Below are 15530 nucleotides of genomic sequence, written 5' to 3' on the forward strand. Positions count from 1 at the left end.
TTTAAGCCGGTTTTTGGCGAATTTAAGACGCGACTCAAATTCATTAAGTTCGGATATTGTTTCCCATGTTTGTTTATAGATCCCGACAAAGGATAAGACTTCAGAAACGACTCTGTATGGACTTTATTCAGTTTTTGATTTTTACATTCTTGGTTCCATGCAGTTGTTTCTCTCTCCTTGTCAAATCAATAAGTGTATCATTTGTAAACTGAGCCCACGATTTAAAAAACTCGGGAAATACGGCTCAGGTCTAAGCTGTCGTTGGGCTTTATTTACGGCTTTGCATCTTATTTTCTACAGAGTTGAGTTTACAAAACCGGTTTAATATTCTATTTGGCGGATTTTCGTGGTAGGAATTGGCGCATTCCCAGTTTTTAAGAGAACAAAACGCAACAATGAGCCTTATTCTCCACTAAAACCAAATAAGGTCGTTTTTATTTTCATTGAGCCTAACTCCTTAAGTCGAACCGAAGATCTTGCAGCTGTCAATCACGTGACACAAGTTGAGTCTAAGATTGGGTCTAAAAGTCGGGTTTAAGGAATTACGGCTCGAGCCGAAGTTTTTAAATTGCGGGCTCTGCAGTATATATACAAGGCAGAAGAAAACTAAAATAACATGAATAATTGAAAAAACAACTCTAAAGTTTTCCTCATATTTCACAGTCTACTGGTTCTCACTGTAATCAACTTAAAACCGTTGATTTTGATAGCTTTTTAGGATTTCCAAAATATGTTCTGAACTTTTTATGCCTTTAAATGTTGTCCAGGTTTTAATTTAGATATATTAAGTAAAATCACGTTGTCTAAATATCAGTCAACTTTGAAGATACAATTTTGGAAAGTCTTATCGACCAACAACCTTTTTTCATCAATTCAAGAGCTTTCTTTAATTATAGGATATGAATGACAAATTATATGCTGTCTCTTAATCCCTCTAAGGATGTACGTTTATGTAACTTTGTATAAAAAAAAACTGTGTTCTCTATGTAGAGTTTAGACCTCTAATGTGTAGTGTTGAGAAGGATAGGAATTTGAATACCTATTAAAATAATCATTATCTTGCCCCCCCCCCCCCCTCCTCCCCTCCTTATTTGTGTATAATAGTATACATATCGGACACGAGAGGAAGAAAAACCATGAATGTTTTTGTCTAGTTTTACAATCCGTCATTGTGTAATTGAATACCCATAGGATACTACCAATTTTATGCGAGAAGAACCGAACATTTTTTATAAGAAATGTTGTCTTAGATTTTTCATCAGGGTTTATCAAATGTGGTTTTTAAAACATTTACTTAGATTTTACGTTTCAGGGTTTTTTCTTGAATAACTCCAGACCCTAGGATCAATAATCCATTCCTTGAAATTTTTACTTCAAACCCTGTGATCTTTACTCCAGACCCTGGATCTATACCCTAGACCCTTGGTATTTACTCCATGCCCTGTGATCTTTACTCCAAACACTAGTATCTTTATTCCAGACCCTGGATCATAACTCCATACCCTATGATCTTTACTCCAAACCTTGGGATATTTTCTCCAAACCCTTGATCTTTATTCCAAACCCTGCGATCTTTACTTTAAACCCTGGGATATTTATTCCAAACCCTGGGATCTTTACTCCAAACCCTGGGATCTTCATATTTTACCTTGGGATCTTTACTCCATACCCGGTGATCTTTATCCCAAACCCTGAGATCTTTACTCTAAACCTTGTGATCTTTACTCTAAACCCTGTGATCTTTACTTTAAACCCTGTGATCTTTACTCTAAACCCTGAGATCTTTACTCTAAACCCTGTGATCTTTACTCTAAACCCTGTGATCTTTACTTTTAACCACAGAATCTTTACTTCAAACCTCAGAATCTTTACATCAAATTCACAATCTTTACTTCAAAACTCAGAATCTTTACTTCAAACCTCAGAATCTTTACTTCAAAAACTCAGAATCTTTACTTAAACCTCAGAATCTTAATACTTCAAAACTCAGAATCTTTACTTCAAACCTCAGAATCTTTACTTCAAAACTCAGAATCTTTACCCCAAACCTGTGGTAAAATCCTAATCATTGTTTTTATTGCCGAAATAGAAAAAACAGTTTACCGCCTCGCGTGTGACGTAAAAACTTCGTTAACCAAGAATATTTCATGTTTAAATAATATTTGACGAGTCCTAAAGAAATTATGGATAACAATCTTATTTCAGTTAATTCACACCAATCCTACACACAATCTCCTCCCCTTTCCCTGAACCATACCCCCCACTTCTCCTCATATAGTTTTCATAAAGATAAAAACCAAAAAACGGAGATAATGGCGTGCAAATATTCTTAAATAATGTTATGGTTTTCATATTTTCAACCCAAAAATCACTCTAGATAATTTCAATTAATTTTTCAATTCAAAGGCTGTGAATTAAATAAAAGTATTTGTAAAGGAGTGTTGAGTATAGACGAGTGAAGAATGTAGAGTGTAGAGTGTTGAATGTAGAGTGTAGAGTATAGAGGAGTGCAGAATGTAGACTGTAGAAAGTAGAGTGTAGAGTGTAGAATGTAGAGTGTAGAGTGTAGAGTGTAGAATGTAGAGAGTAGAGAGTAGAATGTAGAATGTAGAGTGTAGAGTGTAGAGTGTAGAGTGTAGAGTGTAGAGTGTAGAGTGTAGATTGTAATGTGTAGAGTGTAGAGTGTAGAGTGTAGAATGTAGAGTGTAGAGAGTAGAGTGAAGAATGTAGAGTGTAGAGTGTAGAGTGTAGAGTGTTGACAATGAAGAATGAAGAATGTAGAGTGTAGAGTGTAGAGTGTAAAGTGTAGAGTGTAGAGGGTAGAGTGTAGAGTGTAGAGTGTAGAGTGTAGAGTAAATTGTAGAGTGTAGAGTGTAGAGTGTAGAGTGAAGAGTGTAGAGTGTAAAGTGTAGAGTGTAGAGTGTAGAGTGTATAGTGTAGAGTGTAGAGTGTAGAGTGTAGAGTACAAGTGTAGAGTGTAGAGTTTAGAGTGTAGGGGGGTGTAAGGGCGTGAGTAAAGTAGTTTGTGCATGTTGATGCGTGTAAAGTGAAGAAGGTGTGTGTGCGTGACAACACCGCAATTTGAGCACCTTTCACTCAAGATTTTGACATTTTAGACAGATTTTGGATAAAATTAGCTCAAGTCTAACACAATAAATTATTAAATAAAAAATGGAGTGAGTGTGGGTTGAAGGGTACAGGGTGGTTAACAAAGTTTTTAGTGACAGAATACGCTTTTCTACTTTGCTACTCTATGAACACAATTTTAACATTTAAAATGTGCGAGTTATTCATCCCCTCCTTTTATCACTCCCCTCCTTTTATCACTCCCCCCCCTTTATCATCTAAAGATGTTAAGATAATATTTAGAACACCCACACAACCAACCAATTACTATATTTATAAATAGCCCCACGCTATGATGCTACTCAACATAAGACAAATAAATACAGCGAAACTCATCAAACAGAAGTTATAACTTTTTTTGTAAGATGGCGGGAATTAATCTAAAACGCTGAATCTCGATATCTACTGTTACAACCTTCCTTGAACGGAATTGAGTCTTTTTCGCAAACTATGATATTCTAATCTCTATATCTTTGTAATCAAATGCCGTAGACCTTAGATTTTTCAAACTATGAATTCTGTTAGATAAAAAAATTTAACTTTGAAATAGCAAAGGTTTACACCATCAGTTGAAACAAATATAGGTATTAGAAAATCAGAGTTTGTGACAAAAGACTCAATTCCTTTGAGAGAAAAGTGCTTTATCCCTCCACTTTCATTTTCCCTGCAGGGTGAGACCATCACGGTATTCCACCATCAAGCTTCTTCACTGACTAAAGGTGAATCAAAAAAATCTAACATAGCTAACGATGTAATTTTTTTTCAGATTTGAAAAGCCCTTGAAAATTGAAAAAAATGTGTCACATGTCGAAATTTGTCAGATACTAAAAATTTTAACCTTTACATTTTCCAAAAATACTTTTTGCATTTTTAAACCTCCCTGGCACGATAAAGATAAATTATGTTTTTAATTCGATGGTCTTTTAAAATTAGACTTTGAACATGTATGGCGCCTACCCAAAGAAGCTCTATGTATGCGCCTCCCTAACTTTACTTAACCCCCCCCCCCCAGGGACCGGGCAGGGCGTATATGAAGATATAGACCATCCAGCTTTTTTAAGGGTTATTTGCAAGCACTAGGAGACAACAACACGTTTATTTATTTATAAACTTTTAATGTCGTAATTAAAATCCAATCAATTTCGACTCATGTATATTGAATCACGCCGTTTTCCTAGCTTTATTAAATCAGTAAGTATAAAACCATCTTTTGAATTAGATCAAAATCTAATCAAATTATTAAAAACACATCAATCACATACAATTTATGTTATCCAACTTTATGTATTGTATACACTACAGTAAATCTAAAATCTATCAGCTACGGTGAAATTGATTTTGTTTAATCATATACAGATACTATTAGGACTAGGTGAATAAGCCCAGGGACGTATAAAGGATTTAAGCCTGGGCCGGAGGTTTTCGCGCGAAGCGTGTACATTTTTGTTGCCCCCCTGAGTGATTTCCCCCCCCCCCTTCTAGCCTTAAAATTACTCTTATTCTAAGTCTACTACGTACATCATACATGTCCCATATGAAGTCTATTGTAGTCCCCAGTCAAGGACTATTTATCCCTTTGTATAGTTCTGTAATACTCCCTGAAGTCCTGAAGACTACTCCTATGTGTTGCCCACCGAAATCCCGATTCAAGTACTATATATCATAATGTATAGTTGTGTAATACTCCTCGAAGTCCTGAGTAGTCTTCTGAAGACTATCATTAGTTCTCCGTCCTATTTAAGCTTGGTTTTGAGATTGAGTTGGTCTGAAAATAGCTAAAATCTTAATTTACGATCAACGCGCGGGTAAACGGCGGGAGTAAATATGATAACCCTGGCCTACGCTGGGTTTCCCAGCTGTTAGTGATATATAATACAATATATACTATTTAGTGATTAACAGTTACAATTACTACAATATCCTATTAATAAAAGATGAACTCGTAAATAATTCTGTAGATTATCTGTTTGTAAGTTTGCATGTCCGATTATATTTCATGAACCCAATAACCGATTTGCCTCAAATTTCGATTGGGGAACTTGGAAGAACCACGCAAATGTTCTTAGCTTGGTTTAGAAGTTCCATCAGGGAAAACTTTAGTGTTTATGTTAATGTATTTAGACCGTGACGAGAAATGTCGATGTTTATTATAATTAAATATGCATGAAATAAAAACAAAAACTTTCAAACATCACTTAAAGTATTAATTATTCAAAAACAAACTTCTTTCACAGTTTTATGTTAATCACATTTTACATTTTCTTTTTCTAATGAATAATTATTAAAAGATGTTGAAGGGGTAGAGGGGGGGGGGGGGGGTTCAACAAACAACAAAAACTTTTTTAATCAAAGTTTCCCCAATCCAGATTGTTTACTCGGGGTTTTACCAAACTTCTTAATTTTAAACCTGAATTTGATTTTCTTTGTCTTAAATTTAGAAAAAATGTTTTAAAGCTCAATAGATAGTAGATAATTCAATTTCTATGATATGGTTTCAAGACGACATTTTTGTGTTTCCATATTTTGGACTTGTCGAAACCTTGACAGTTTATTTAAGGAGAATAAAAATGGTTGAACACTTTTATTTAAAAAATTGATATGGATGGAAGAAGGGAAAAATTATTATTTTGGTCCCCAGCAAGAATACCTACTTCAATTTCCTCTTGTCCTCCTCAAGAGAAGGATTCCTTTTATCCACCGAAAATGGAGAATCCTCCTCATTGCCTCCTCTTGTTGAGTCAACCAAAAACGGAATTCTTTGTGGAGAGCTCCGCAGTTACTCCTCAAGTGAAGTACTCCTTTCTTCCTCCAAAAACAGTTTCCTTCTCTTGTGGATCATTTTCGTCGTTCCTTCCACTTGAGGAGAATTTTCCATTAGAGGAGCTCCATCGGTCGGAATTTCTTTTAAGGAGAGCTAATCATATGACGTGGGGATTTAGGCAGTTCCAAATATTACCACAAGAGGTCTCTAGAGTAAAATTTAATTGTATACAGAAAATAAAACTGTTATTGTTTTAAACAAAGGTATGTTTCCTAGAATTGGATATTTGTGTTTGATCATGAGTTATATACACTAGCAAAAATATAATATATGTAATAGTCCCTGCTCAAAGTCATATTATTAAGATAAATGTTAATTACCACAATTTTTTAAAGGAATATCGAATAATTAATTCAATTTGCTCCAATGGGGTTTAGCAACAGTGCTCTAGAAAAGATGTAGCAAAGGTGCTCTAAACTAACCCTAATTAAAGAGGTGTAGTAACAGAGCTTCAAAAGAGGAGTAGTAACGGAGCTCCAAAAGAGGTGTATTAGCGGAGCTCCAAAAGCGGAGTAAAAATGGTGCACCTTAATCGCATCAGTACAGAATACTGCCGAACCTCCGTTTTTGGAGAATCGGAGTTCGAATATTCGAACTCCGCAACATGATTAACAGTGCACCTTTTACCCTTTGTTTTTTTTTGTATTTTTTCTTGCTGGGTCTGTTTTTGCCGAATATTTTATCATCTTTTTTATTTTTAAATCATTAAAATGTAATAAAGGGGTAATACAAATCTTAAAAATGTTCTAAAGCCTCAAATTTTACATTTGGTTTGGTTAAACAATATACATATTTCAGATTTATATCTACCAAGTCCCTGGGGCCTATTTTCCTACGTATGAGTAATGGGTATATGAGTTGGATTCTAAATTGTTGAAAAAAATCGAAAAATCAAATTGTGATGGAGACGGATGAATAAAAAGGAGGAAGGGGGGGGACTGGGGTGCTTGAATGAATGTAAGGAATATTTTTGTTCTCCTCCCTGAACACAAACAAATGGCAGCAGTCAGGGTTTTGATGGATTACATCATCATACAATATATATATATATATATAGTAGTTTCAACTAGATATAGAGGAGGGGGTTGGGGGAGTAGAGAGGGGAGAAAATTCTAAAATGTTAAATATACTTAAAGCAAACAAAATTGATTACAATAAAGTTTCAAACTATGATTTCTATTAGATCACATAATTAAAGTTTGAAATATCAAGGTTTACGCCATCAGTTGGCTAAGCTATAGGGGATTAGAAGTTTGAGTTTGTGACAAAGACTCAACTCCTTTAACGATTTTCCTCTGACAGTCGCTTATTATGCAATTTAAAAATCGCAAAAAAACGATTTGTTTAAATAGTTTATTTGTCGCTAATTTGCTAGCTTTTTTCCCTGCATCACATATGATCGTTTATTTAGCGACTTTTAAAATAAACAATTATAAGTCGCTAATTTTACAAGTTTTCTTCTCACTAACAAAACATCGCAATTTTAACGAATTTTCTGTCACATAGAATAAAGTTTATAAATCGCCAATTTTCAGATTCTCCCTGGTCCCGCCTTTTGGTCCCTCCCCTGGTTATATCCCCTCCTCCCTGGGCCATCCTTCCTGGTCCCTACTTTTGCTCCCTTCCCATGGTAATCCTCCCTCCCCCTTTTGGTCCCTCCTCCCTATTCACTCTTTCCTAGTCCCTTCTCCCTGGTCCCTCTTCCCTGGTCCCTCTTCCCTGGTCCCTCTTCCTTGGTCCCTCTTCCCTGGTCCCTCTTCCCTGGTCCCTCTTCCCTGGTCTCTCCTCCATGGTCTCTCCTCCATGGTTCCTCCTCCCTGGTCCCTCCATCCATGGTCCATCCTCCCTGGTTCCTCTTTCCTGATCCCTCTTCCCTGGTCCCTCCTCCCTGGTCCCTCTTCCCTGGTCCCTCCTCCCTAGTCCCTCCTCCTTGGTCCCTCCTCCCTGGTCCCTCCTCCCTGGTCCTTGCTTCCTTGTCCTTGTTTTTGTTTTCCTCATACTTAAAGAACAAATATTGAAAGGTTTAAGATTTATTTTTGCAAAAAAATTTAAAAATATGAATATTTTTCATTTATCAGAAAGATTTACAATATCAGATTATAATATTAATTAAATATAATTCAATATAAATTTCATTTAAATTTCAAAACTTTCCAAACTAAGAAGAGCAGCAAATCTGAAAATAAAACATTGATTTTTGTTCTCCGCTATAAATATATGCTCTGTTTCAAATGTTGTGCTCCATGCTAAAATCCACAATAATATCTATTATATCTTGAAAGATAGAATCAGAAAAATCGTGGTTTCTAGGAGTGCTAGCCCAAGAAATACGACGGAGAAAATCACTTGCTGCTTCATCCATTTCGAGGTTTTCTCTTTTGAGTTGGAATATTTCTAACTCCATGCCGCGTTTATGTATAGCAGACAACATAAAACCAATCATAAATTGCTTTTTTTGCGCTGGTGCAGGGTAGGTGGAGGGGGCTGCTCTTCCCTGGTCCCTTCTTCCTGGTCCCTTATTCCTAATTCCTTCTTCCTGGTCCCTTCTTCCTGGCCCCTTCTCCCTTTTACCTCCTTCTTGATCCCTCCTACCTGGTCCCTTCTTCCTGGTCCCTTATTTCTGGTCCCTTCTTCCTAGTCCCTTCTTCCTGGTCCCTTTTCCCTTTTACCTCCTTCCTGGTCCCTCCTACCTGGTCCCTTCTTCCTAATCCCTTCTTCCTGGTCCCTCCTTCCTGGACCCTTCTTTCTGGTTCCTTCTTCCTGGTCCCTTCTTCCTGGTCCCTTCTCCCTTTTACCTCCTTCCTGGTCCCTCCTACCTGGTCCCTTCTTCCTCGAACCGCATTCCTGGTCCCTCCTTCCTGGTCCCTCCTTCCTGGCCCCTTCTTCCTAATCCCTTCTTCCTGGTCCCTCCTTCCTGGACCCTTCTTTCTGGTTCCTTCTTCCTGGTTCTTTCTTCCTGGTCCCTTCTTCCTGGTCCCTTCTTCCTGGTCCCTTCTTCCTGGTCCCTTCTTCCTGGTCCCTTCTTCCTGGTCCCTTCTTCCTGGTCCCTTTTTCCTGGTCCTTTCTTCCTGGTCCTTTCTTCCTGGTCCCTCCTTCCTGGGCCCTCCTTCCTGGTCCCTCCTTCCTGGTCCCTTCTGCCTGGTCCTTTCTTCCTGGTCCCTTCTTCCTGGTCCCTTCTTCCTGGTCCCTTCTTCCTGGTCCCTTCTTTCTGGTCCCGTCTTCCTTGTCCTTGTTTATTATTGTTCTCCCCATACAAGAACAAATTTTGAAAGGTTTAGGTGGCATCTCAGAATTAGTTTGATTTGATCGTCGCGGGTTTTCACAAAGACGACATGTAATCATTAAATTTGCGTTTCACTGTGATTTAAAGGTGTCACGCTCTCAAGCAAAAATCGATGAGAAGTTTTCCAATCACATCTTAAAAACCAAAGCTAAAAACAAGTGCTTTATAGTGCTAAATTTGCATGTAAAAGGCTACAGAAAAGCATAAGTGATCGTTAGAGCGATAGAATCAAAGTCCAAGTCGTTGAAACACTTCAAAGTCGACTCTGTCTTAAAAATTGATAAGACTTTTTATAAGCAGACTAAATCTCTGTGGTTTGTCAGTCGGTTAAATAATGCAAACAAATAATAGTTCTTATTTAACATTATGAAGTCGCTAGATTAAAAGCTTTAGATCAATGAAGTATGATTTAATAACATTGTAACAGAAGATTTTAGTCTTTAAAATAATAACAATTTAATTATTATTTATTAACGACGATTCAGTCGTTAGTTTCAAAGTATTTAAACTTCAAATCGAAAGATTTTAGTCCAAATACGGCGAAAAAGTTTGTACAACATTTTAATTTTGGATTCTTGTAAATTTGGGACATTAAAATATTTGATCTATTTTTAACTAACGTTGTATTCGATCCTATAGATTTAAAAACAATCATTTGAAAAAGAAATCAAATGTCTGAAATTGAGTCAATATAAGAATTGTAACAAAACTATATATTTAATCCTCAAACTTAATATAGGAGAAAAGTGGAGGATAAGTTTTTCCTAATAAATTCCGCGGAGCCTGGTTTAATAGTCTGCAGGCTCTATTGTATTTGATGTCCAAAGTTGTGAGAAAACCTTCTCCTTATTTTGGGAAAATCCGCCAAATTGGAAAAGTTGAAAATTTTCTGTAGATATTCAACCACTGCAGTCAACCGCAGATGATTTAGAGAAACTCTAGGACACTCCTAACTAACAGGTTGATTGTAAAGATCCACAAGATGGCTTGTTCAATAAATTCATGATTTGAAATTTTCTCTCTGCTAATGATTCTTTTACAGTATACAATACAGGGTGTCACAATAAAGATATAGACTAGAGACTAGCCTATATTTTGTAGACTAGATACTAGCATTTTCGATTTTATAGACTAGAGACTAGCCTATTTGATTTTGTAGACTAGAGACTAGACTATTCGATTTTGTAGACAGAGACTAAAGCCTATTTGATTATGTACATAGACTGAAGACTAGACTTTTTGATTATGTAGACTAGAGACTAAACTATTTGATTTTGTAGACTAGAGACTAGTCTAAAGGATTTTGTAGACTAAATACTAGACTATTTGATTATGTAGACTAGAGACTACACTATTTAATTTTGTAGACTAGAGACTACTCTATTTAATTTTGTAGACTAGAGACTACACTATTTGATTTTGTAGACTAGAGACTAGACTAAACAATTTTGTAGACTAGGGACTAGACTATTTGATTTTGAAGACAAAATACTATACTATTTGATTATGTAGACTAGAGACTACACTATTTAATTTTGTAGACTAGAGACTACACTATTTAGTTTTGTAGACTAGAGACTACACTATTTAGTTTGGTAGACTAGAGACTACACTATTTAATTTTGTAGACTACACTACACTATTTTGTAGACTAAATGATTTTGTAGACTAGAGACTACACTATTTGATTTTTTAGATTAGAGACTAGACTAAATGATTTTATAGACTAACGACTAGACTAAATGATTTTGAAGACTAAAGACTAGACTATTTGATTTTGTAGACGAAAGATTGGTTAAATAGTTTTTCTTAAAGAAACGAAAATACTAAGTTGTTTAATCAGCTGCAAGCATACAGATCTACTCCTAGCTTTATTCCATAGATTAGGAATATAGATCTACTCATAGGTATATTCCATAGATTAGGAATACAGATCTACTCCTAGCTTTATTCCATAGATTAGGAATACAGATCTACTCCTAGCTTTATTCCATAGATTAGGAATATAGATCTACTCCTAGCTTTACTCCATAGATTAAGAATATAGATCTACTCCTAGGTATATTCCATAGATTAGGAATACAGATCTACTCCTAGCTTTATTCCAAAGATTAGGAATACAGATCTACTCATAGCTATATTCCATAGAGTAGGAATATAGATCTACTCCTAGCTTTATTCCATAGATTAGGAATATAGATCTACTCCTAGCTTTATTCCATAGATTAGGAATACAGATCTACTCCTAGCTTTATTCCAACGCCAGTAATCATTTGAAGACAAAAACTACAAGCAAAAAAGCCTCTTTAGAAAAAGCACTTTCTAACAGTATGCTCTTAAGTGCATACTCATAAATATGTTGAACCTGAGCTGGGAACTTTAGAATAGTGGATATCGAGATCAACAAATTTGATTCTGAGAACGTCAGATTTGTTCGTTTTTTGACTGGAAGGGCCTTCACTTAATTTCTCACACATTTATTTATAAATACAATAGTTAAAATTGGCTAAAAAATAATTTCAAACGTATTATTAAATATTTTTGTTCACCGATTTCTTTACAAAATCGCCGACAACATATTCTTTATTTGTTATAAATCGCGGATTTCTCTCATAGGATAGAATTTATTTTCCAGGCTGTCATTGGTCAATACAATTTACGAACTAGATTCCTGCACTCTCATTGGAGAAAACAATGTACGTATATCCAAAGAGAGAATAGAGTGGATTAAGGACTAAAATGAAAAGTTTCCATACTGGATAATCAGATTAAGTAGTTGGGATTAAAGGTTATCCATTCTAAAGTTCCCAGCTCTGGAAAATGTTTATACATGACAAGCACAAGTTTTAAAACACTTAAAACTTGCAAGGTTTAAAAGCTGTCAGCAATCTTGCTTCAGTCGCAGTTGAATATTTTCTCCCAGATAGGTTGGTTACAAAAGTTTCTAGATGGTTTGAGGAATATATTTAATCCATAAAATTGGTTCATCTTTTTATTTTGGCCTGTATAACTGAAATAATTACATTTGCTTCATGTAAACTACATTCAGAGTCTTAAAGACAATCACTTATGGTACTATTCTAGAACTATAATTGATGAAATAGAACTGAAAGGGAACTGATCACTTATGGTACTTTTCTGGAGCTGTCAAGTAAAAACTTCAGGAAATTAAGGGTAGAACCTTTCTTGATCGAATTAATAAAGAATCCACTCCTAGATGTTACAAAGATGGTACAAGATCTTGAAAACAGTTTACTGAACGATTATTCAGAATCAATCATCCTGAAAACTTTTTTTTAGCGTGTTACACCCAGCTCTGTGTGCATCTAGGGGGCAGAATTATTTAAAAATCAGTTAAGTAAGTGTCCGTCCATAATTTCAAAAAGATTTCAATGGTTTATCATTCTTAATAGCTTCAGGAAAAGTTTCATACAACCTTCATTAACCCAAATTGATTAAACAAAATGAAACGTTTACTCAAACTCCAATAATCTAGTTCCAATAACTTTAATTATATGATCTTTCAGAATTGTTTATTGTAAACAAAAATATGTATTTTATAAATTAGTTTTTTATTTAGTTTTCAACAAATCTGATAGTATGCTCAGGATGTTGAGAATTGCTGTAATCTTGTCTATCCTTGTATCTCTGGCCCAGGCTGAAGATGGAGTTGGATGGAAAATGATGCAGAAAATCCATAAGTACAACTTGTTTTCCAGATGCTGGGGAGACGACCTAATGGTACAATTTGCTGCAAAAATAAATAGAGCTATCAAATTCTGTGGTAGTGTTCAACCTCCTATGTACGGAGGAATGACACCGTTCCCTTTCCCTGCTGCCATTGACAACATTCAACTAGAAGCTCTCAGAGGTCTTCTCTCCAACCATGCTCTTGTCACTCTTTTCAAAGGAAACCAGGCAAATGCTTGGCAACCATTCGGAAATGGATTTGGACGTAAGAAGAGAGCTCTCCTTGATCCTACTTCTGAGGATAAGGAAGAATTCATGAATGATGTTCTTGACTTTAAGACTGGTATGGCCACCAAGATGGGAAACATGAGCTGTGTTCTTACTCAAGTAGAGATGCTTGATTCTGCAGGTAACATCAACATGAACTTTTATAGCTTGGCTGCCATGTCACCTACACTGGAGAATTCTCCAGCCGGATCTGATCCTGAATTCCTTCAAATGCTGGTTGATGGATTTAAAGATTGTCATGAAATCTCAAGTAGCTTTCCCCAGAAAGCACTGGACAGACATCCCAACCCTATGATGAAGAAATATGGAAGACATCACATCTTCTTCAAGTGTGCCATGAAGGTTGAAGATCACTGCTGTACTCAATTCCATTTGAAGGAATGGGTTGAATTGATGTACGGACCAATCACACAGGAAAAAATTGAAAAGTTTGGTCTACCTCAGAACAAGTATGATGCTGCAGAAATAGTTATAAAAGTTATGCATGAATCCATGAGCCCTGCTGAAGAGAAGGTTGATGACTTCTTCTGGCAGTTCAGCAAGTAAACTTCGATTTTAATATCCAATGATAGAGATTCATATTAATGTACTAATTTTGTAATAAAGCCAAATAATACTTGATTTTTAAATAACACTAACACATGATTTTTTTATTTTTAAGTGACAACATAAAGAGCTTTCTAAACCATGCAATATATATATTTTGTAATCCTTTAATTTTCAGTGAATGTAACAAAGTAAAAGCTTGATGAGAAAATGCATCACTTTTGTGTTCAAATACGTAGATTACATCTTGAAATATATATATAAGTCAATGGTAAAAAGCCAAGGTTTTAGGATGTTGTGTGTTAAATGCATCATCTGTTGCCAGAAACAAAGATATCAAAGGAAATTTTATTTTATACGCTGACCATATTTCGCATGGAGGGGGAGGGTGGTCAATTTTACCCCCCCCCCCTATCGTTTTTTGCGATAACTCAAAAAATATTTAAGCTAGAAAGCTCAAATTTTCTGGCTTAAGACTAAAAGCTGGGAGTTTATACCTACTGCCTGAGTCCTCAGGCATACTGTCAAATGCCTAATTTTACCTATACCAGACTAAATCTATATTTAGACCTACTTTAAGTTGTTGGATTTCAACATTTTATACTTCTTTGGAAAGCCTAGCCTGCAGATTGCACAATTTTTGCAAAGAAATTTTGCATAGATTTTTTCTTGAATACACATTAAGGTTTAAACAATTTTGCAAATGTTTTTGCACACTTGAATTCGCTGGGTAAATGGATTTTCAAAAATGTATAATTTTTGAAATTTGCGCAATTTTTTTTTGGCACATTTTATGCTGAATAGATTTCGTAATAAATATTTGAATTTTTAAAAATTTGCCATTTTTTTGCAGATTATTGAAGTAGAGCCCAAGGGCTTTCCGAAAACGTATCAAATGTTAAAGATTTGTATCACAATAAGAAAATAGAGGGGGGGCAATTCGACCCTCCCCCCCCCTAGGCAACTAGTCATGAAACCAGACGTCAGGCTTAAAAGGGTTAACCATGAATGTTTTTAATCAAAACAAAAATTGAGAAAGAACAAAAATATTTTTAACTCAAAGTATTTAACAAAAACAATTTGCTTCTTTCATACTTTCAAATTTGTATGGGTACAGTCGCATAAACCTGACATTCTCCTCCTGTCTAGTGGAGTAGAAACCTGACATTCTCCTCCTGTCTAGTGGAGTATAAATCTGACATTCTCCTCCTTTCTAGTGGAGTAGAAACCTGACATTCTCCTCCTGTCTAGTGGAGTAGAAACCTGACATTCTCCTCCTGTCTAGTGGAGTAGAAACCTGACATTCTCCTCCTGTCTAGTGGAGTATAAACACAGTTCTGACCTTCTAAGGTTGAAAAGACCCACTGTAGTTAAGTCTTTTAGCAGCAAAAAAAATGGGTCTTGTTAAAAACTAAATGAGATTGTTAACTTAATTCCCCAGGTCTCATTTTAAATGTGATGGCAAAAATGTTTCCAGAAATTAAATTGTCCAAATTCAGGGGACATTACTTCCAAAACGAACACTTGGCCCATGTCTAACACTGAGTGTTAGAAATGGGCACAAAATGAAAGACTGGGTTTTTAGGATCCAGGCCCATATTAAGAGTAAAAGTCTATAGTAAAGACTATAACCAACATTTTATTAAGCATGACAAGGACAACAATTCCCAATTTTAATTTATTTTCTTAAATCAAAATTATAAAAGGAGTACTTTTAATATTGAAACCCTTGACCGTTTTCAAGACAATGTCAGGTTTTCCATTTTCGAACATCCT

At 35.6% G+C, this 15530-nt stretch overlaps 2 protein-coding genes across 2 annotated transcripts; one reads left to right on the forward strand and one right to left on the reverse strand.

Moving 5' to 3' along the window:
* Nucleotides 1-7610: 7610 nt before the first annotated feature.
* On the reverse strand, nucleotides 7611-9885 carry LOC111698161 (vicilin-like seed storage protein At2g18540). The gene is made up of 3 exons (XM_023468419.1): nucleotides 9851-9885; nucleotides 8638-9175; nucleotides 7611-7946 (listed from the first exon to the last, which is right to left on the reverse strand). The coding sequence occupies exons 1-3, from the start codon at nucleotides 9883-9885 to the stop codon at nucleotides 7611-7613; spliced, it is 909 nt and encodes a 302-aa protein (XP_023324187.1).
* A 2237-nt stretch (nucleotides 9886-12122) lies between these two features.
* On the forward strand, nucleotides 12123-13846 carry LOC111698184 (uncharacterized). The gene is made up of 2 exons (XM_023468444.1): nucleotides 12123-12157; nucleotides 12811-13846. Exon 2 carries the CDS (start codon nucleotides 12831-12833, stop codon nucleotides 13752-13754), a length of 924 nt encoding a protein of 307 aa, XP_023324212.1. The 5' UTR covers nucleotides 12123-12157; nucleotides 12811-12830; the 3' UTR covers nucleotides 13755-13846.
* The last annotated feature ends 1684 nt before the right edge of the window (nucleotides 13847-15530 follow it).

This window comes from Eurytemora carolleeae, unplaced genomic scaffold (assembly GCF_000591075.1).
Source record: "Eurytemora carolleeae unplaced genomic scaffold, Eaff_2.0 scaffold21, whole genome shotgun sequence".
NCBI classification, from domain to species: Eukaryota; Metazoa; Arthropoda; class Copepoda; order Calanoida; family Temoridae; genus Eurytemora; species Eurytemora carolleeae.

Bases quoted from the DNA above. Each gene is read 5' to 3' on its own strand.
- LOC111698161 (XM_023468419.1), bottom strand. From the start codon at position 9,885: ATGATTGTTTTTAAATCTATAGGATCGAATACAAC. The intron at 9,176-9,850 runs GTTAGTTAAAAA...ATAATAAACAAG, and splicing joins TCTATAGGATCGAATACAAC to GACAAGGAAGACGGGACCAG. The intron at 7,947-8,637 runs GTAGGAGGGACC...TTGTTCTTTAAG, and splicing joins GATTAGGAAGAAGGGACCAG to TATGAGGAAAACAAAAACAA.
- LOC111698184 (XM_023468444.1), top strand. From the start codon at position 12,831: ATGCTCAGGATGTTGAGAATTGCTGTAATCTTGTCTATCCTTGTATCT.